Source organism: Pleuronectes platessa, chromosome 6, assembly GCF_947347685.1.
Source record: "Pleuronectes platessa chromosome 6, fPlePla1.1, whole genome shotgun sequence".
Lineage (NCBI taxonomy): Eukaryota > Metazoa > Chordata > Actinopteri > Pleuronectiformes > Pleuronectidae > Pleuronectes > Pleuronectes platessa.
This window is the reverse complement of record NC_070631.1, coordinates 21,333,299-21,356,538: the sequence shown is the minus strand read 5'-3', so window position 1 is coordinate 21,356,538 and position 23,240 is coordinate 21,333,299. Positions and strand designations below refer to the sequence as shown.

The following is a 23,240-nucleotide window of genomic DNA, read 5'->3' as shown; positions in this document are numbered from 1 at the left end:
TTCCGGGCCTCCTCCTTGCACAAACAAGATTTTTTTCCACGAAGGCCAAGCTCACTCGCTGAAGGAACACTCGAGGAGGGGCAGTGGCGGGTAGGGGGTGGCTCACACAGTCAACCCACATCCCACCCACCCCGAGGAGCATTCCACAGGACTGCCTGCTCGCCCATCATTAAGCAAGACCACCTGCTGGCAAATCAGGACCCCCATCATGTTCTCAGCAAGCCTGGCTAACCCCATTACCAGTGAGCCTCTGAACTGCTGTACGCACAGATCATAAAGAGTTAGTGGTATGTTGAGCTTTAAAACCCCATTAACATCATTAACATCCCACAAGGAGTTTTGATTGTTCAACAAATGAAGCATACTAGCTGCACTCAGCATTGCCTACTTAAATAGATGCAGCATAAAGGGATAAGAAAAAAAATCTTCGAAGCAGCTGTTGCATGACTATGCACTGATTTCTAACTGGCTCATCTTTGCTCCTGTAAAAAGAGACCGATTTAAAAAAAGGAAAAAAAGGAAAGAGAGGAGGAGATCAAGAAGGGAGGAAGAAACAGCCCTTTGTTGCTGCTCTTCATCAGGGCCTTGAGGGAAAGACTCATGGCGTCATGTCATCAAGAGCTGAAACAAAAGCAGCTGATAAACACAGCAAGGACATGATACGATCTCCCTGTACGCTCAACACTTCTCCATCAAGACAGCTTCCTCTCTTCCAAAACCCAAACACCTCGGCCTTCTTTGTTGTCATTAACAAGGCAAAGGAAGAAAGAAAAAGAAAGAATAAAACAACAATAAATGCTGCACACGCTCTCTTCTTACCATTTAACAAAATCTGGAGGACAAAGCATTCTGCTGTGAATTTGAATCGCCGCTTTTCATATTTTTTTCCAAAAGCAGAACTTCATTTGTGTTTCCAAAGACTCAGTAAATTACTGTGACTGATCCTGTCTGACACACAAGTGTCTGTAAAGCACAACCAGGGACCGGCACATTTTACTGAGTGGTGGCTGGAGGACCAGAGAAAAAAAGACTTTCAGTGCCAAAGGCCGTCCCCTTATCTGCCCTGGCAAGAGGCAAATTCAACACCTTTTCACTATTTCAACCAGATATGCCTGTGAGGACGTCAATAAGAATAGATAAGGCATAAGGAAACAGAAAGTGGGCCACTCAGTTTCCCAGTAAATATGTAATAGGGAGTGTTTACTGAGATCTTGTAAACACTCCTCTAGGGAGGGCCGCAGTGCCGCAGATGAAAGTCGGTGGCCAAGTGACCCCACACGCGGACCGAGTGGCCCTGAAGTGCCACCGCCCAGTCCGAAGAGCACAGGTGTAGAAAGAATGTGAAACATAACGCCCGACGGCATTTATCTTCACCTAGCCCGGATCCAAACGCTGACAAGTATGCCACGGCAAACACAACATCTGTCATGGCCCACGTCCTTACATGTACAAAAGAAGAATCCTGAGTTTTTCCTACATTCTACATCACTCATCCTATTTTCCTTCATGTCCGTGTCCCTCTCCAAACTCTCAGTGGCAAGGAGCTCACACAAAGCCGTTTTTCTTCCCCCCCTGACAATGCACCTCCCAGCCTTGCTCACTGCCAGGCATTCCTGAGTCTATCCTAGCTATCGAAAATGTCAAGAATGAGGAGAAAGCAGAGGAGGGTACAATAAGAACTGCAGCAGGTAGAGTCTTGTCCCGCTGCACTGACATCCCACAGTCGCCGGGGGTAGTGGTTGCATAGAACGGATGGGATCTGACTTGACTCTCTTAATTAAAACTCTGCACTGGAAGAAGCCTCAAAGCTCATTCTCCTCCGGATGGTGGCATGCCAGCTAATCCCCCCCCTCCCCCAATTTTTTTTTTAAAAATACAGATTTTAGGTCTGGGATCTGCACCTGACAATTGTCCCAGGCTTTTACTCTTTGGATGACCCATGCACAAAAACCTCCATAGCTTCCACAAGAAAGTGTTCAATCACTTCACACCTCTTCATCCTAGAGCTCTGTCTAACTATTTGCCCGATGACTTCTTGAAGAATTCCCCGCGGCTATTCTTTCTACTCTAGGGGGATATGAGAAGATAAGGTTATGAGAAGTAAATCCTCTTCAAACACAAAGCCACAAACAAAAAAGGGCACATTCTAGACAGTCTGTTAGAGCCAAGAAACTCCCCTTTCCACAAGAGGAGTCCAAAAAGAAGAAAAGGGAGCCTGAATGAAAAGGTTAGCAGTGCAGTGTTTCGTGCCCGGACAGACAAACAGAAGAAGTTTTATGTGTGTGCCAAATGCAACTTAACACTGCAAACAAGCTCCATCCATTGGAACATCCTGCCACCCAGATTGTTCAGAGAGGAAAGTACCCAGAATCTAGACCCTGCAACTCTGAAGCAGTGACTGGCCCAGAAAAACCTACACAGCAAGGTGGTTCGTGCTCTGATTCCCCCCCAGCTCCAAGCCAATCTTAAGTGTTAGAGTCAAACTTTGAACGGCTGCCAACATTGTGAAGCACCAGTAAAAGTTAGACAGCAGCGAGCTAGCTGCTCACTGGCATGGGGCACAGGCTGCTACGGTCTCACAGTCACGGTAGATGCTGAGATTTATTAGTCACGGCTGCAGGGTTCGTCTCATAAGAGCCTGACAAATTACTTTTCAACCAAAAAAGGACTCACAGGAATATAAGTGTTTCATTAACTCTTTTCATGCTCAAGATATAATATGTAAATCGATAGAATAAAAAATAATGTTACTTCCCCAAACTCAAAAAGCCATTTTCCTGTGTGGGCACCTTTCATCTTCTCATCACCTACTTTCTGCTCTTGAGTAGTTTAAGAGTCATTCGGTCTTTTCTTGTAGTGAAGTTAAATTGTGGGAACCTCTGATCCCCGTGTAAAAGTAAAAGCGTGAGAACCTGTGTTACGTGCATGTAAGTGCAAAGCAGTTTAACCTCTGACTCAAACAAAATGGCTCAGCTTCAGGGTGCAGAGGTCGGGAATCATCTCTAAACTATTCAACCCCTGTCCTCTAGGTGATTATCTGCCACCTCAAGGCTCTGCTTGGAAAAGCTGGAGCCTTGCTATGCCAACAAAGCTCCTGAAATGACTCAGGTGTCCTTGTTCCATTCAGTTCTGGGAAAGTTTGACACCATGTAATTTCAGCAGCCACCAACAAATAAAATCCTTGCCTCTTTAAGTGATTTACAGTGACTGTGAGTCTTCAAACCACAGCTCAGTTCCTATAAATGTATCAAAAGTAAAGTAAGATGAGCCCTGATAATCTTCAAATTACCTTCACCGCTCGTTTATCTTTCCAACATTGTAGTAACGTATATTCTAACCTCCATAGATTTTACTCTGGGTCTCATTCCATTCACAACAGACTGGCTGCTTACCTTCCACACAGTGCTCCACGTCCTCCAGGTTGCGCAGGGTAATCCTCATCAGACTTGAGTTGAGCATGAGTTCGTTCTTGTGTTCTGGTCCCATGGAGGCCAGGGCAGGGTTGAGAAAGAATATGCGAGTGTCGCCCGTGGCTACCTGGTTGTCGCAGATGCCCGGGTTGCCGAAGCCGCCAATCATCAACTTGTTGCCGCCGTCCAGGAGGATTTCTCGGTTAACGTTGGACTTGCCTTTCAAGTAGCGCCAGACCCTCACCTTTAGAAAAACAACAAGAAGAAGACTTGGTAAAACTAGAAAAAATGATATTTTCATTTATAAAAAGGTGCAGGTGCTGTGGGAAATCTTAGAAATCTGGGAAATCTGAATGAGGGTTTACCATAAATGTCATTGACACCACTGCAAGATAAATATCCACCGACATTGTAGATAATGACAGTTAATCTTAATAGATTCTTTCTATTTTAATCAATCTAATACAAGTGATCCAAGCACAGACTTTGTCCAGCCACAGGAAAACTAAACCAATAACACTTCCTACACCCAAAGATGCTGCATCACAGGAAGCGCAGCCAGGGCTGTGCTTTATGCACAGTCATGAGTCGGCCCTTCGCCTCCATGTTATCCTGCCTGGTCTAATTGCAGCAGCACTTGGTGGTGGTTTCTGTTTCCAGAATGAGAGCCGTGTGCCTCTAATCTACTCCACTCAGTCACCGGGAGACGGGAAGCCAGTGGGCGCTGAGGAAAAGAGCAGCGGCAGAGCTGACCAAACACCACTTGTTTATTTTGACAGATTATAGAGTGGTACGCCTCAAGTCCGTGATTGTGCAAAAGTTACAATGAGTAAAAACAGAATGGGGACAACAGTTGATTGCTTTCTAAAAAAAATTGTGGGACGGTGGATGTTTTTCTTCCACCGTGTGCTATTATGTCGTACATTATCCAGACACTATTTCCTGTGACATAACAATAATCTGATTACCATGCACAGGTCTCACGCATGTGACTAATGTCAGTGGAATACATGACGGCTCATCTTTATAGCCTTGGGCACACCTTACAGCACCTGCCAGTACTCTTTACTGCGTCTGGCATTATTATAACAGGGAATGAAAATGGCTTTAGTATTCTTTTTGGTTATTAAAGTGATACTTTGCAGGGATCTCATTACATATGATGGACTTGTTTTATCCCCAGAAACATCACTGTTATAGCTACAAGTCAAGTGGATGCATTTGTCTACAACACTACAGAACAAATCCAGACTCTGCACATCATGTTTTGCAGCCACCGGCAAAAGTTGCCTGTTTTCCCTCGTTTACGTGTAGAGATGAAGGGAGAGCAACATCCAGGGTCCACGGAGCCTCCTGCCGCAACATGTTTGGGATGATTACATGGTCGGTTAGCCCTCCCCTGTAGCTATGTAATTGGGAAGTGGAAATACAAAAAACACAGCATCTATCTGTTACCGAGGGCAAAGTGGATTCACTGTCACTGTCCGTGAAAACGCTGCCAAACGCTTCTGGATGGCTGAGTTTGTAAAATGTTGTTCGGGAGCTGTGACTGACTGAGAGACTTGGAACAAACAAACTTGGTGCTAATGGCTTCCGTCAGCAGCACGAGGGTGAATGCATTAAATGATAATAACCTCCAACAAGTCCAGATTCCCATGCTTTCCTGCAGGAAGCAGGTGTCCCTTCCCTAGAAGCGGCGGATATAGTTTCGTAAAAGCACTTTTCAGAAGAACTCACCTTGCAAGAATAGGTGTTGTGCACCGGGTCCAAGTTGATGATCTCGTCCACGGTGCCGGTCAGGACAACGTTGGCCTCCTCTTCCCGGTCCTCCAGATCTTTCTCCGGGCACCGAGCGGCGCACAGAGCCACGAGCAGCCCCGCCAGGAGCAGCGCTGTCCGGCCGGCTCGGACTGTCCGATGGGATCCCATGGCCACCACAGAAGTAAACTTTCCTACACTTCAATTTTCTAGAGCGTCCGATAAAGAAACTCCAAACTATCTCGAGTGCGTTCAAAATGTATTTTCGATGCCTCCTTCTAACAACTTCCCTGCGGGCGACCGGTGTCTCTTTCACTGTGCAGCCCTGCTCCCCGCATCCGCAGCCCGGGTTAGAAATCCTCTCTGCCGCCGCCGGCTGGGGAGACCAGGAGGGACGAGTGGAAGGAGGAGGAGGAGGAGAGAGGAGGAAAAGAAGGGGCAGCTCTCCCTCCAGGAATGCAACTGCACGTCTCTCTCCCCCTCTCTTTCTTTCCCTCTCAGACACACACACACACACACACTCAGTCACACGCGCACACGCACACGGTGACGCTCCTGGATTTGCATGCAATCTGAATTGCTGATCCCACAAGTGAGGGTGATGTGTGTGTGTGGTGGGGATTGCGGTGTATCCCTGTGGAAAGTGTCTGTCCTACGCCGCCCCCAGTCGGACACACGGTGTCTCTACCTCCGGTGCCCAGCATCAGCCCATCAGCCCCCCGGAACCGGCAGAGGCTCAAAGCAGGAACAGCCATCCTACATTAGATGGATGCCTAGTGTGCGAGAAGCCTTTAGCATTATTATATTATTATATTATTGTCATTTGTAACGTTGAACAAACGGATATATATGTGAAGTCATGGCATATTGGTCCATTCCCCCTGCACCCTCTCCCCCAGTCTGGAGGTTCTGGTGACAACTGATATTAGGCATACTACTTTTTTTATTAGAAATAGATGGTAGATCTATCTGCACTGTAACAAATTGGACGTTCATCTTTATTTTAACAAGAGCAGTGCCAGTTCTAAACCTGCCTGCTTGGAATAGGCTGTTTGCTATTCCTCATTTAAGCTACTCCAGAATTATTCCTTGTCCTCAGTGAGTCATCCTACAATATACTGTTACTGTTTGTTGTTTGTGTGATGGAAATTGTGTTCAGAGCTAGAGCCGGAGTGAGGTCAGAAAACCTGGTGTTCATCCTACCTGGTTTATCTGCAGTGAACATTTTATGGTCAATGTTTTTCATGAAATTAATCTGAATTTGCTTCATTTCTTTTCATTTTTGTTGTTTATATATAATTCTGATAGGTTAACTTAAAACCAGCTTTTAAATATACAATGCTTATTGGTTGTTTCAGAGTCCTGTTAAGCAATCAACACAATCTTCGGACGCAAGTTAACAATTTAAAAAAAAAGAATCTATGTTATTCAGCTGGACGTATAGCATCAAAGCAACAAACCAAACATTGTGCTTTTACTTGATGACAAGGTGCTAAATAAGAAGTTATCCTAAACGTTGCTGCCATGACAGAGATCAGCACCTGTGAATATCTGGGTCTGCCCCCATTGACTGCTACAGAGCACTGGTCGGCTTTTTATTCAAGTTTTTATTAATATTGAATATATCACGTGTCCAAATCGCACAAAATCCAACACTTCACTTTCTCGGACAATTACTCAATACACATGCCAAGTGTGGAGTTGATAAGTTGAACGATATATGAGATATGTTTTCCAAATACAGACAGAGAAGCATTTGTGGAATTAGTAGGTAGTTACAAGACAGTAAAGGATGAGTAGTTAGATGTAAATACTCTATTGAGTTTTTTTCTCGTCTAGACATGTCTTTTTGGTATTTGGCCATAAGAGCTTAATAAGATAGTAATACATCAATATTTACAACTTGTTTCACTGCCCCTGTACACACTAAAGAGTTTTATGAAACTTTAGATGAGCATTGCATTCTGTAATACAAAGGGACCCAAATATTCATGATATTAAAACTTGGGATTTAGATTCAGGGACCTCAGTTGGATCCTTCAGAGTGCTCTTGAAGGTACCACGATTGTCAAAAACCTCTTCAATTTCACTCTGATATGATTTACTGGAGGAATATATAAAGCAGCTATACTCTGGTCTAAAGTTAAAATGTCTTTATGATGTCCTGGACACATAGATTTGTAAACTGTGTTCTGTAGAATTACTGTCTACACTCAGTGTTAAACCATCTCAGTGATTGAACACCCATGTAAACTCCAGAGTAAATAGGCAGACTCTAAACTCACGCAATGTCATATACCATTAAAGATTCCCCTCATATCGTAAACCTTCCCATGTTTAAATCTGTAAATGCTACCATATGTCTTTTTTGTTAGAGCTCCAATTTAAGAACAGACAGTGCGTAAATTTCCACTCCTCAAAAGCTGTAATTTTAACTACCCTTCTATTCCTGGGGAAAATGACAGGCTTGGTTATCCACAGTTGCTAGAGAGGATATTTGCAGAAATTTGCTCTAGTAGGCCTCGGCTCTGACAGCTAAGTTAACCCAAATGAGAACTGTCATTTGATTGTGAATTAATACAGTTTGTTTGTGCTTTTCATCATTCTTGATACAGATAAGGATCATATTTGCAAAAACGGGTAGAAAACACTATCCAAATGCAATTCCTCTGTCCATATACATTATATAGTAATAGTAATACAATTAAAGTACAAATAATCCCAAATCAATGAATGGCATAGTTTGTGGCATGTAAAGTCTTTGGCTGCTCCAGCGAAAGTAAATGGCAGACAGTCTTTGTGGTCTTAAAGAACATTTCTCTTGGCTCCCACATCCAAAAGAGCTTTATTTCGTAGCACTAATGACTAGTTAGAAGCAGAGAAGTGCACCCAAATTCAAAAACATTTCCAGTGCGTGTTATTATATCTTATAAATTATTCTTAATGTAGCTGTATGTTGGTCTCAGACAGCAATCACTGCTGCAACCTGCCAACAAAACCAAGCTCACTCTCAATTCACTAAATTCCTCTGTGTCTGTTTTTTGTAGTTTTAGGTAGGAATTAAAACGAGTGTTTTTGCAAACAGGAAAATGATGTGGTATGTTAACACGCTAATTATAGTCGAGTACACAAACATAAATGTATGTCCCTGTTAAGTGAAAGTGATGGAAGACGTTACTCATATGACGATAATTCGTAATGTGACCCAACTCTACAGTTATCGGCCTCAGCTTTAGCGTTTTAGTTTTCTGTCCAAGAAATTTGTCTCAGATCATTGACTGTATATTAAGATGCACAAAGCGTCTCCACTTCTGCCAGAAATGAAGCTAAAATATCCCGGACATGAACACTGTCATCTTGCACTGGTGACATCATTTGAAGCCACAGTCTGTGTAGTAGCGATCAGGGGATGGAGCTATAGTATTGAGGTTCGTCGATAGGTGTGCTCGACCAATCACAAGTCAGTCTCAGCCGTCAGGATGTATTTCCAAATTATATAGCTTCAAAGAACTAATCAAAAGCTGTACACAGTAGACAGACACTACTAGCTTCTAGTTAGAAACTAGCTGCTTAGGATCAACAGCTAGCAGCTCAAGACCTACATATTTTAAAAATAAAAGTAGAATAATAGTTAGACTTACATCTATCAGGAGACCAAAAACACAACTTCAAATGTACACTAATGTTGTTGTGTGCCGGCTGCATGTGTAAGGCATGTTGTGTGTTAGCATGTTCACTGTCTCTCCTTTATGACAATGTTGAATTTATAGCTTTTTCCTCTGCCTCTAGTGGCCAATAAGTTGATACTGCAGGAGACAGATGTGACACATCAAGTCTGCCACTGAGTAATATCTCTAAACTGATTCTGGATGTGAATATGCTAATTTGTCGTCAGACGATGAACGATGGGCTCTGAGATTAGCCACTTTCCACCAATTAGACATCCATCCATCCATCCATCCATCCGTTAGCTATAATGCTCATTTTCTGAGGGTGATGCCGGTGGTGGGGGGACTCCACACAGAAAGACCCTAGAAAGGCCGGCAGTCAGGTTCCCAACCTAAACATGAAGAAGATTGAAGAAGCTTCATATCAATTGTATTGGTGGTTCCATTACATCATTTTGATCTCAACACTGAATTAGGAATATGTTACATAAACTTTGCATGTGATGACACCTGATTGATCTATGCTTTCAGCATGAAATGTATTTAATTGTTAAGGAATCAAAATGTTTGAAATATATATATATATATTTATATATATTTTTTAAAACCTTTGATAAACTGAAGTTAAATTCCCTCCAATGTGCGCTATTCCTTTGGTGAATATGTTACTGGTCATATCGCTCTTCTCGCCCCTGTATGAACTTTAAAAGAAACAAGACTGGGTTTTTGTCAGATATATGTGTTAGTGTGCAAAACAGGCTGGGGGTGTAGATGGTGATTTTAGCCTTGAGATATTTTCTGTATCAGGAAACAATCCTGAAGATAAGATCTAAACTCTGCTGCGGATTATCAGTCATTTTCTCTGTGGATACAAAACACAATTATCAAAATAACATTGATTTTAAATGAAAAGGAGGAAAAATATGAAAGCTAATAATATAAGAAGTGGATACGTAGTGTTTTTCTATATATGTCCATAAGGCCATATGAAAACAGTTAGGATTATAAACAAGTACTATTTAAATTTAGACAAAAACAATTAATTAAATACTATAGCTAACATGTATAACAATGCCATAAAATACTACTATGCAATAGTAGGAGTATGTAATAATAACAATCGATAAAACTATACTCAAGTTTACTTCTACTTCTCTTTGTCTACCCTTCCATTCAGAATAGCATTCAGATAAAGTGATTATGATTCAAGGTTGAAAAAATTCTCAATTAATCATCTAAATGTCAAAGTCGGCTGAAAGCTAAGTGTTATATTGAATTGGCTAATTAGACCTTGACCATGACCGTCTCTGAAAAAAAGTGAACTGTCTTTTTCATTGATGCATTGAGAAGGTGAATGAATAGCGGCATATTCCCACCGGAGTTGTTAATTATTTGTTGGTTAACCATCATCATTACGCAGGAACAATACAACATTTTATTTCATGAATCCATTATCCATGCCCACAGGAAAGAGATAGTAACACAACACCACAGCATCTGAAACCTGTGAACTGAGATGATGTTTAACTCTGAGATGTTTTTCAAATCTGACCTTCAAAATCATACTCTCATGCCATGTGTAAGGTAGGGCAGTCGGTGGATGAACAGTATGTGCGTCCATTCGTCGTTGAGGAAGATATCAGGAAGTCCTACTGACAAACATTGTTGTGCATTTTAAAGAACAAAGTATTTTCATGTGAGAGAACAAGCCTTTCTGGGAAAACTAGGGCTGTGAAAAACGTATAAGTCATTTCATATCCAGTTAGTCATATGTATTGTTATTGGTCATCCGTCTCCGTGATTCTTTAGGTTTTTTTTTAGCTCTGAGCTGTATTACTCTCATCCATGAAGGTATTTTCTGCTGCAAAACACCTGTGCAATGGAATTTGTGGTTGTAAAAAATCGTCTTTTCTTAAATGTTCTCCATACAGTGTGACATGAACCTCTTTGTAAAATAAATTTAAACTATTTAAGTCTGAATTTTGTTTGGAAATAGCCCGGGTTGTATAATGTTCACATGTTCGTTTGTGATGAAATACTGCGGCTAAGAGTTACACAACGAAATGAACAATAGAGAATAAAATGAAACAAAATAAATTTTCTACCATCACACAATGTGTATGTGTATGTATGTATACATGCATATGTATATGTATATAAACATATATGTAAGTATATATTGTATATATATTAATACTAAGACAAGAAGGTGATAAGACAGGAGCCATTAAAAAATTTAAGATCAGATGCTGCAAGAATAACGCAATTAAAAGTACACCAAAATTCCAGACCTATGCTGAAAAAAGTACACCTGTTTTTATATACCGAAATAAATGATCGCAAAACTTCCTCATCAGTAGGTGGTTCTATCACCATAGCAACCAGATGCTAAGATTTGAAATAGAAGATATTTTGATTGACAGGAACACTCTCTCAATACCTCCTTTGATGCTGTTAAAGTTTAAGACAGTTGCTATTGCACTCTGACCTTGACTGAGGTAAGTCATGTCTCACTCTTTCTCTGTTTTTACCCAGCATGCTAACCAATACAATTCAGGCTCATTATTCAAGTTTGAAATGAAACCACTGTATTATATGAAGCTGCTGCTGTTACATGTTGATAATGTGCTGTTTTCTGTTGCTTTTATGACAAATGTGAAAATATTGCTGCTGGTTTCTTTTGTGTTTCTGCTGTTTGTCTTGATGGGTGATATGTGTTAACGTAATGCTAAGTAGCGTTAGGTCACCGAGGCCAGGCAGAGCGAGGCATTGTGGACAAACCACCTGTGGCAACAGGACATTTTCACATTTCACAGCTTATTCTACCAAACAATGCGTTTTGTAGCATTGGGAAGATTAACCTTGGTGTTTAACTTTAGTATTTAAGACAAAGTAAAAAACAACAACTGCCATCAATGCCAATCAAATTCAGATTCAAATTCAAATCAAAGGGGCTGGGTGCCATGGTGATTGATGAGGGAAGTTTTCCCAGTCATCTATTAAAAAAAAATTTTTACTGGGGATTTTTTGGTTAATGTGTAGTTTGAATGTGTTTAAGGACAAGTTGACGGGAGCTTAAGCTAATGCTAGGAGCACATTACATGAGGTGTGTAGCTCCTTTAAGGAAAAAAACAATCCCTCTCCATTGGGTGAATGTTATTTCAGAGAAAGGAGCATTAACTCGCATTACCTGCTCACACGGTCCCATTTTTTTACTCTCACAAATTTCAAATATAAGATTTCTCTCTTCCCAGTGAGGAGAGAACAGAACAGGTGCATTCAGTTGAGTTTCCATGACAACCAGATACACACGTAGCAGGAGGGGAGTCTCTCTCTCTCTCTCTCTCTCTCTCTCTCTCTCGCTCGCTTAAACCAGCCAGTCTGTCTCTCTCCCTCTCTCTCCTTCTCTCTGCGTGTCTCTCTATCTGTGTCAATTGTTTTATATTGAATGTTTGATAGATCAAATTCACCTAAATCTTACACACTATTTCATCCTGTCACCTGCAGACAAAAGCCATTTGACTTCAAGATCCAGACAAGAAAGGAAACTTCTTCTGAAAATAGTGCATCCACTGTTCCAACAGCTTCTTATAAGATAGATCTACTCTCTGCTGTAAACCATGGAGAAACCAGATATTCTGAAGATCCTCAATGACGAACTCCTCACAGCCCTCAGGAAGATTAATGCTCTTAAGGATGAGGTGTGGCAGCTGGAAAACCAGCTTCAAGACAGAGATGATGTCATAAAGATGGCGGTGGAGAAGGAGAAGGAGAAAGAGAAAGAGAAGGAGAAGGAGAAGGAGAAGGAGAAGGAGAAGGAGAAGGAGACCGAGAAGGAGACGGAGACAGAGAAGGAGAAGGAGATCCAGGCTCTGAAGGAGAAGGTGGAGCAGCTGGAAAACCAGCTGAAAGAAAAAGATGATGTCATAACAAAGGAGGTCAAGAAACGGCGCACTCGCCTCAGGGCCTATCTTGACTGCTTGGCTGAGCTCACTGACTGTCAGGCCAAGGTTAAGCTTATGGAAGCAAGGCTGCACCAAGAGCCACCTCAGCCTGATACAGGATGTAGCAGTGAGATGGAGGTGGAGAAGGAGAAGGAGAAGGAGAAGGAGAAGGAGAAGGAGAAAGAGAAAGAGAAGGAGAAGGAGAAGGAGAAGGAGAAGGAGAAGGAGAAAGAGAAGGAGAAAGAGAAGGAGAAGGAGAAGGAGAAGGAGAAAGAGAAGTAGAAAGAGAAGGAGAAAGAGAAGGAGAAAGAGAAGGAGAAGGAGAAGGAGAAAGAGAAGGAGAAAGAGAAGGAGAAGGAAAAGAGAAGGAGAAAGAGAAGGAGAAACAGAAGGAGAAGGAGAAGGAAAAAGAGAAGGAGAAAGAGAAGGAGAAGGAGAAGGAGAAGGAGGAGGACAAGAAGAAGGAGAAGGAGAAGGAGAAACTTGTGACGATCTACAATGTCGAAATCCTCCGAGCCAACGGGAAGATGTTGGCTCTTAAGGAGGAGGTGTGGCAGCTGGAAAACCAGCTTCAAGACAGAGATGATGTCATAAAGATGGCAGTGGAGAAGGAGAAGGAGGAGAAAGAGAAAGAGAAGGAGAAGGAGAAGGAGAAGGAGAAGGAGATTAAGATTGAGACTGAGACTGAAACTGAGACCGAGAAGGAGATGGAGATGGAGAAGGAGAAGGAGAATGAGATCCAGGCTCTGAAGGAGAAGGTGGAGCAGCTGGAAAACCACCTGAAAGACAAAGATGATGTCATAACGAAGGAGGTCAAGAAACGGCGCGCTCGCCTCAGGGCCTATCTTGACTGCTTGGCTGAGCTCACTGACTGTCAGGCCAAGGCTAAAATTCTGGAAGCAAGTCTGCACCAGGAGCCTGCACCAGGAACCTGAGACAAGAAGGAGCAGTGAGGTGGAGGTCAACAAGGAGAAGGACAAGGAGAACGAGAACGAGAAGGTGCTTGCTTCAGGGCCGAAAGGAGACGAAACTGCAGCAGGAGACAACTCCAACTATGGGACTGAGCTACAGAAAGGAGGAGGCCGAGATGAGCTGGAGGAGAGAGAAGAGGTGGAGAAGCCCCCGCCCTCACCCTTTTTCTACTCCTCAAAACAAACCCCTCCCCTGTCCCCCTTTGTACATATTTGAAATGATCTAATGATGTGTTGTAAATATGTTAAACTTTTTGAATAAAAATAACTAGTACAGTAACATCTACCTCTGTCTTTCTGAATATAGATACAGGATTCATTGATCAATTAACACAGTGTTGGAGTGAAACAAATCAGTGTGATTCATTTAGTTTGCTACTATTCATACGAACACAGCAGAGCATAGACAAACAATGTTTCTTAACTTTTTTACATTTGGTCAAATCTATATATTAATTATGACAACAACACAATAATAATACTATCATCTCATCTGAGGGCCCACCCATCACACTGACCACGCCCATCTGACACACACACACACTCACGCACACACACACATGCACACACACACACACAAATACACGTACACACACACGCATACACACACACGCACGCACACACACACACAAGTCATTATCATTTTTATATTTACACTATATATACACATTTATTTCAATTTATTTATGGTTGAGGTCAAAATCAGATCAGAAGACATGTTCATGGCACTGAAGTCAATGTAAAATGATTTAATTTATATGATCAATTTGTAAATTAATTTTATAAATTATTACCCAGTATGGATGTTGTGGTCTAACTATAAATACATTTGATTTTCATTAAATCATATATATTTGTTGTATTTAGTGATTTTATTTTCAAATTGTTTATTTAACGATTACAGTTATTTTCGATTACTTAAGCACGATTTTCAAAACAGGGCCCGGTATTTCAAAACACTACACACAATCAGTACAACCACACACCCAATCAGCAGAACACCTCAGATCCTTTGGAAAACGAAACACTCTTGTAAAAACTATACACTAATTTAGCAAAACCATATTTTTTTACCATATGAAACACACGCTTCATATGACTTGATTCTGTTTTGACCAGTTACACACTGCTGTTGCTAACCTAAAACACTTTTAGCAATTCCAGTTCTCAGTGATTAGAGTACTGTAAGTGAGGTACACAGAGAAAGTGCAAATAGACAATAAATTAACCATAACACTACACAAGACTGATGCTGCAGACTCATGAAAATAGAATTTATTTCTCTCTATATCCCCAAATCTGTCAACGTGGAGAATCACAACAAAACATGTCCCAGTTTTCATGCTACTACAGGAGTGTGCATAACACTGCAAGCTCGACAAATATCAGACAAGCAGAAAATTCTGTATCCAGTACAGTTTCAATGAGGGGTACCTGTACTGAGCCTGGGGCCGGAGATTGTAAACCCTCCACCGCCATGCCGAGAAAAACTCTTTGATTGGGTTTAGAGACGGAGAGTATGGTGGAATGTATGGTACTGTAAACTGTGGATGGTGTTGAAACCAGCTCTGGACCAGAGCAGAGCGGTGGAATGACTCATTGTCCCAGATGACAATGGATTGTATCTGGTGCATGTGGTTTACTGCTGTGACGATGTTGTGCATCGGTCCAAACATTTGAGAATGTGAGGTGTGTTGTAAGGACCGATGTTGGCGTGACGGAGGAGAACCCCATTCTGTGTAGTGGCAGCGCAAAGGGTGATGTTGCCCCCACGTTGCCCTGGGACATTGATTATAGACCCGTGGCCAATTATATTTTTGACTCTTCTTCTTGATTTTGACAGGTTGAACCCTGCCTCATCTATGTGTATGAATTCATGCGATTTTCTCAGCATCCATCTGTAAAACTCTCAGAAATACAGTGAAAGACAAGATTGTGTAGTTCAGCATAGGTCTGGAATACAGTACATTTACATTATAAATGTTACATGTGCAGTATGCAGCATCACAGTGCTAAAGTGAACAAAACATACCTCCACATACTCATGCCACTGCTGCAGCCTTCTCCTCCTCCGTGGATTCCCCCTCTCACCCTCACTCTTCTTCTTTTTTGAGCACAAGCTCCATTTGGTTGAAAACAGGGGAACTCAGCTGCTGCATTGCTATAGTGCTTACAGTTTTTCTCAGTTGTTAACACCAAAAAGCGAAAATTCGGCACAATTTGCACAACCTTCACTTCATGTACCAATCGCTCGACCCAATTGGGCACTACTTCACACTCCCTTATCTGCATTAGACTCTGACTTTCCTTGTTTACACTCTGATGTCAATTACACATCACCTTGTTGTCAAAACACTACACACCATGTTCAGTTGTTGAACACACTTCTCGAGTAAAATCTCAAAGCATCAACCTACAACACACAAATACTCAAATCTCTAAACATTCAGGTCTGTTGAGTAATTTCACCGCATTTACACAGCCGAACAGGAGACTGAAATTGTAAATATGGTTCGTGAGAACAACTCTATCACACTCAAACAAATAAAAACTAGGATCCTGGCTGACCATGCTACATTTAGAAACGTCCAGACCGTCAGCCTCTCTACATTGGACCGTATTCTTCATATGAATGCCATGTGGATGAAACAAGTGATCAGGGTCCCATTAGAACGGAACACAGGCATCAAGGAGTTACGGCGAGAGTTTGTGCTTGTAAGTACCAACATTCAGCACTGACACATGCATGTGTTGTACCTGTAATTCAATATTGTTCCTTTTCTACAGTGTCTCACTGTAGCCCACTGTGTTGACCTCTGTGTCCATACAGTAACTTGCATTCTCATGCTGTCTGTGTCAGCGGATCCAGGAGCATGACACAGCTATTGTGTTGTACCAGTCCATCTCTATTGGTGAGGTGGGATTCAACCTGGTGAAGAGGAGGTGACGGGGCAGAAATGTCATTGGCCAGCGGGCCATTGTTGAGTTCCCAAGCCAGCGTGGTGGGAACATCACAATGTGTGCTGCAATGAATCACCATGGGATCTTGCACCGTCATGCCGACCTAGGGGCCTATAATGCTGCCTGTCTCCTCGTCTTCCTGGATGGCCTGCATGACCTGCTGGTACCACCTGGCCAGATAGATGACCCACAGCTGATCGATCACGTTGTCATCTGGGACGATGTGAGCTTCCACCGGGCTGCTCAAGTGCGTGAGTGGTTCCAGGACCACCCACATTTTTCCGTTCTATACCTTCCACTTTATTCTCCTTTCCTGAATCCCATTGAGGAATTCTTTTCAGCTTGGATTATAAATATCTCTCATAATGTGAAACTTAGCAGAGCACACAAACGACGACACCTCTCACACCTCCCCTCTTCTATTTATCTCCTGGCAGCCCTCCTCCTCCTCCAAATATCTCAACACAAAACCCCCAGAAACCAAACAAGCATTAACAAGTATTGGACTGAAAGAGGACTTTTCCCAGGCTGTTTGGGGAATCAAAGTATAGACAGACACAAAATGCAGCAGCAGATAAAGAGGAGCTGGGGAGCAAAGACATCAGGCTGCGTTCCCTCAGAGGGGATTTACTGACTGACAAGTAGAAGGTGTATGGAAAATCTGGTGCAGAGTTTGCGTGGACTTCTTTCTCCTTTTATAAATGTCCGTTTTATATAATATTTTGGACAAACAGACAAAGAAAGGCTATGTTAGATGGATTTTATGACATAAAAGTTTATTTTTATAGTCTTGTTCGAATGATATTTGACAAGAGATTTCAAATATGTGTTGGAAATGTCACCTGTGAGCTCTGTCATACTGGACCTAGCCGTCATTTTCACAGTTATGATAGTGATAGATGCTGACTATTGCAATGGGTTTCATTTATGTTGATGGCTTACACAGAGGACCCCATGGCAGCTGGAAAGAGTTGACTCTGTAGTCATCCGCGTGTCATTGGAAAGAAAGAGGGGAAACCTGAGATGCACCATTAGCAAGCAAATTATATGCAGGGCCCGGGGGCTGCGTTACACCAAGAGGTAGCTGCAGGGCTGCACCTCAGTGCAGAGTGGACAGTCTGAGAATCACTGCGCAGCTCGGTGTCCAAAACCAATCCAACTTCTCGTTGTGAACGTCATGTGATATCTTACATAAATAATGCACCACTCCTGCTGAAGTTTTTCAGTGTCAAGGCCTTTTGGTTCTGTGTTTTTCAAACATCCCTCATCCTGACAGTGTCTGTTCATTTCCTTGGTTTGTTACTCTGTTTGTTACTTGATATTCTTTGTTTTACATGGCTCTTACAGATAATGTGCAGGCACACTCCCCTTAACTTTACAAACACACATACACACACACTGAGACATTCCAGGGTTATCAAACAGGGCTGCTGTAGCTGCTGTTTTTCCCGAGGACAGGCCCAGTTGGCTTTATCAGGTATCAGCATGAGAACAGAGGACTGAGCCACGCCTGCCTGGCATCTATCTGCCTCGGATCACAAACTCAGTGTCCAATTTCCAGCCTGCCCACTCTCTGCTGTATCCCTATGCAACAGACCTGGCTGGAGGAATGATGCAGAAGAACCTATCTGGTGATGTGCTTATCTTGAAAAAAAAAACAACTAAAAAAGCAAGTCTCTATGGTAGTGTTGTGGCCGCTGTGTATACAGGTCTCTGTGAGTAATATCAGGACAAGGCATGAGATTTTAAGCATCAGTGAACTTCACATTTCAGCCCAGACCAGGTTGTTTCCAAAACACCAAAGACAGTGCCTGAACAAAGCACCCAAGTTGGCTTGGAGCCTTGGCAACATGCCCTCGTTTTGGGAGCATCTGCATGTCTGCATTTGGATTTAGATTTGCACAAATGTTACCTTAACGACTCCATACTCACATGAACCTTTGCATTTATAATATGTATATAATATTCTATGATATTGGTGTCCATATCATTACAGTTTTTCACAATTGTTAACACACGTTTTTCAAAACAATAACGGCTTTCTCAAAACTGCACACAGACAACTGAAAACCTCACACACAAAATGCTAAACCTGACACTCCCTTTGCAAGATGACTCTTTGCCATCAAATCTCTTAACTGTTCACAAAATGGAACTCGTGTTTTCATTTGGTACACACAGCCATATTTTCAAATGACACACACATACCATTCATTGGGAACACACAACTAAGCATTTGCTTGCACACTACCAAGCATTTACAGCACACTGAAGTGCAAAATTGAAAACACAATCATCAAAATGGAACACAGCATATGAATGAATGAGCCATTTATCCTTTTGTAAAATGTCTGAGTTTAGGCCTACTTTTTTCATAGTCAAACATAAAACAGCACACAAATATGCAGCATAAAAAGGTTTATTTCGGTACACACAGAGAACAGTACAGAACTGTAAACCGGCCTACTCAACCCCCCCCCCCTTCACAAAGATTACAGTTTTTCACAATCGTTAACACACGTTTTTCGAAAACAATAACGGCTTTCTCAAAACTGCACACAGAAAACTAAAAACCTCACACACACAATGCTGACAGGCCTCGACACTCACGTCGCCACAAGCCTCCTCCATGGCTTGGAGCAGTGGGACCCGGTCCTGTGGGTTCCGTTCATATACCTTCCACCGCCAAGCTGAAAATAATTCCTCAATGGGATTCAGGAAAGGAGAATAAGGTGGAAGGTATAGAATGGAAATATGTGGGTGGTCCTGGAACCACTCCCGCACTTGGAAGCTCACATTGTCCCGGATGACAACGTGATTGATCCGCTGTGGGTCATCTGTCTGGCCAGGTGGTACCAGCAGGTCATGCATGCCATCCAGGAAGATGAGGAGACGGGCAGCGTTATAGGCCCCTAGGTGGGCATGACGGTGCAACATCCCATGGTGATTCATTGCAGCACACATTGTGATGTTCCCACCACGCTGGCCAGGGACCTCAACAATGGCCCGCTGGCCAATGACGTTTCTGCCCCGTCGCCTCCTCTTCACCAGGTTGAATCCCCCCTCATCAATAAAGATGTACTGGTACAACACATGAGCTGTGTCATGCTCCTTGATCAGCATGAGAATGCAAGTTACAGTATGGACACAGAGAGGTCAACACAGTGGGCTACAGTGAGACACTGTAGAAAAGGAACAATATTGGATTACAGGTACAATACATGCATGTGTCAGTGCTGAATGTATGATACTTACAAGCACAAACTCTCACCATAACTCCTTGATGCTGTCTGTGTTCTGTTCGAATGGGACCCTGAACACTTGTTTCATCAGCATGGCATTCCTATGACGAATACAGTCCAATGACGGTCTGGACGTTTTGTAAATGTAGCATGGTCAGCCAGGATCCTAGTTTTTATTTGTCTGAGTGTGATAGAGTTGTTCTCACGAACTATATCTACAATTTCAGTGTCCTGTTCGGCTGAATGTTTAGAGATTTGAGTATTTGTGTGTTGTAGGTTGATGCTTTGAGATTTTACTTGAGAAGTGTGTGCAACAACTGAACATTGTGTGTAGTGTTTTGACAACAAGGTGATGTGTAATTGACATCAGAGTGTAAACAAGGAAAGTCAGAGTCTAATGCAGATAAGGGAGTGTGAAGTAGTGCCAAATTGGGTCGAGTGATTGGTACATGAAGTGAAGGTTGTGCAAATTGTGCCGAATTTTCGCTTTTTGTGTGTTAACAACTGAGAAAAACTGTAATATCACACAGCATGCTTATACTTTAAGCATAGAAAGAGGAGGGAAGTAACTGTTGTTATACAGCAAAAGGATCGACCCAAACTCAAACTCAGGCAATACGGGTTTAGTGGAAAATAAATGATTTATTTCCAACAAATGGACAAATATAAAGGTCTGTGTCACTGAGTATTGAAGACTTGAGAGGGGGCTGACAAGTGAGCCGGCTGTGGCAAGTGGATGGGAACTGGAGAGCAGACACGCACCAACAACGACACAGAGACACAAGGGAGGGGGAAAACAAAGGAAAGAACACTGAGGTCATGGTGACATTAAATTTTTTACAAACCAGGTTTCTTTTCAACTCAGCGTGCAAAATGTGTCAAAAATAAATAATTTATAAAATAATGTGATCACATTGACCTTCTAAAGGATCCTCGGATCTCCATTGAGCTGAAATAATAATCTGACCATGGTGTCTTCAAGTCAAACATACTTTCCCATTGATGCAATAAGCTTGGGAAAACATGAATGGGTCTGCAAAGATACCTGACCTGGTGGAGTAATGGAGACGAGGAGTGCTGAAGCCTATCCAGTCAAATCACTGGATAAGAACTGAAAGGTGGAGCACTAGATTGTCTTTCTGCTTGAACATGCAATGAATAAAGGCTTTGAGATTTCATCAAGAAACTGAAAAAAAGGGAGGAAACCAATGTAGAATTAAGGTATAAAATAACATTGTGAAAAGGATGAACCTGTATCATGTTTCACCAATGATGTGTGTGGAGCTGCAGTTGACTGTCTGACGAGAATGGTCAAACACTGGCTTGATGTGTTTTCACTCTCAGGCTGTGTGGGAAAGTTTTATACCAAGAGGAGTAGAGAGGTCAATACATGACAATTAAAATATAAATATATAGGTCATAACTTATACAGGAATTTACAGTAGAAATATACAGGAAACTTTCCTCAGATTTATGAAACAGTGAATGTACAGAGTGAAGTGACTTGGAGTATGTATTGGCTGTTGTGCATGCTAATCATCTTGGAGCGATCGTCAGTTTAACTTCCTGATTTATTGTTCTTGTCATAATGGCAAACTTTCACATTTATTTATCTGTCTGAGAAACAGTTTCATTAAATCCTTGTTGAACGGCATATGGATCCATATGCATTTGAATGAGAAATAGCTTCTCAATTGAGTGCTTCTGTACTGCAGGTCTATTTTGCAGCTATTCCAGTGGTTGGCAGGCATTGATTGACCTGTTGTTAAACTGGTAAGAAAAGCCCACTGACAAGCTGAGGTTAAAATTTGGTGTTATCCTGCGTCGGATTACAATCCTCCGACTGCAGCTCCACTTTCCCAAGACAAACAGTGGAGGGAGACGAGCTGCAGCAAACAGCCTGTGTTTCAGCTGCCTGACAGTTTGCCAGATGGCCCTCTGCTTTGTGGCGTCAAGTCCAAACAGGAGTTGTGGTTTCACACCTGGTTTTATCCCTGTGCATTTAACTGGAATGTCAGATAGTTCAATGCCTTGTGGAGCCTCGGGTTTTTTCCTCTGACTCTCCAGGTTTCTAAGTAAATATACAACTCTGTAGGTGCACTGTGGTGTACTCCTTTTTCTCTCCCTCTCTCTCAGACCCATATATTTATGTAATGTTGTTCCAAGTGTTCCTTTCCAGTACAAATGCTATCCTTAAAGCCCTTAAGGTTGTGCACCATCATTAGTATCTGTCTAATCTCATTGGATTACCATAGATAAGATTGAGTGGAGACAAGATATAGAGGTGTCAGTGACAAACACCATGTACACAGTGCTTGCTTCATTACAGATAGGGACCCCGATAAACTCCCTTAACTTCCTCATGTCAAACATGGTGACCGTATTATCTCCAAGACAAGATGTAGTGTTAAAGAATGCAACTTTTCTTTACATAAAAATAGCACTTTATTCAAAATTAGTTTGATGGTACACCGACTTGGATTAAAACAAATGGAGCCCATTCCATACATTTCTAGCATTGGTGAACGGGGATGATCTCCTGCAAGAAGTGTGTAACTAACTGATGGTGGCGGCTTAAATTACCAGTGTCAGGCCCAGTCATTTAAAGAGTAATGCGGAACTGTATACCAGTAAATAATACTTGCAAGGCAAAGTTAGGTGTATTTGTTAAAACGGGAGGGCTACGGGTTAAGGAAGGATCATGGGTAGGGATGCACCGATATGGAAATTCTTGGCCGATACCGATACCGATATTTAAAATAACAATCTGGCCGATAGCCGATACCGATATTTGTTTATTTTCTTTTTGTTGTTATTCATTCACCCTTTTGTGCCAGAAAAATAATTAAATCATTATTTAAAAAGCACTATTTAAAAAATGTTCAGCCCTTCATCACTCTTATCTTTTAATGAGCACAAATTGAATCAGATTTATGAAACAATCTTTGATTTAACTAAACTTTATTTAACAGAGACATATAATGACCATTTTTCCGCAAGTTGAAATGGTTCCTTGGGATCTTAATGAAATGACTAACATATTTTGGTCAAAATACCACAACGATTATTTAAAACTAGGGATGCACCGATTTATCGGCCGAACATCGGTAGCGGCCGATATTCGCCTCGTTTACTGATATCGGCTTATCGGTAATAAACTTGACTTTCACCGATATCATTGGCCGATGTTCATGTTTGTGGTAAAACCGCTGGGCACGTGCCGCGGCTGGGGGAGCAGTCGCTCCGTCGCCCTCCTCTCCGCGCCGCCGGAGGCTCAGTGTGCGGC

The 23,240-nt window shown here is 42.1% G+C and overlaps 1 protein-coding gene across 2 annotated transcripts in view; it reads right to left on the bottom strand.

Moving 5' to 3' along the window:
- agrn (agrin) overlaps window positions 1-5,572 on the bottom strand; it is a 247,112-nt gene extending 241,540 nt beyond the window's left edge. For both annotated transcript variants that reach the window (XM_053424037.1, XM_053424038.1), the window contains exons 1-2: window positions 5,148-5,572; window positions 3,393-3,654 (exon numbers count right to left, since the gene is read on the bottom strand). In XM_053424037.1, coding sequence (XP_053280012.1) covers window positions 3,393-3,654; window positions 5,148-5,339 — 454 coding nt within the window. In that variant the 5' untranslated portion in view covers window positions 5,340-5,572. The remainder of the gene's footprint in view (window positions 1-3,392; window positions 3,655-5,147) is intronic.
- Between the last annotated feature and the right edge of the window lie 17,668 nt (window positions 5,573-23,240).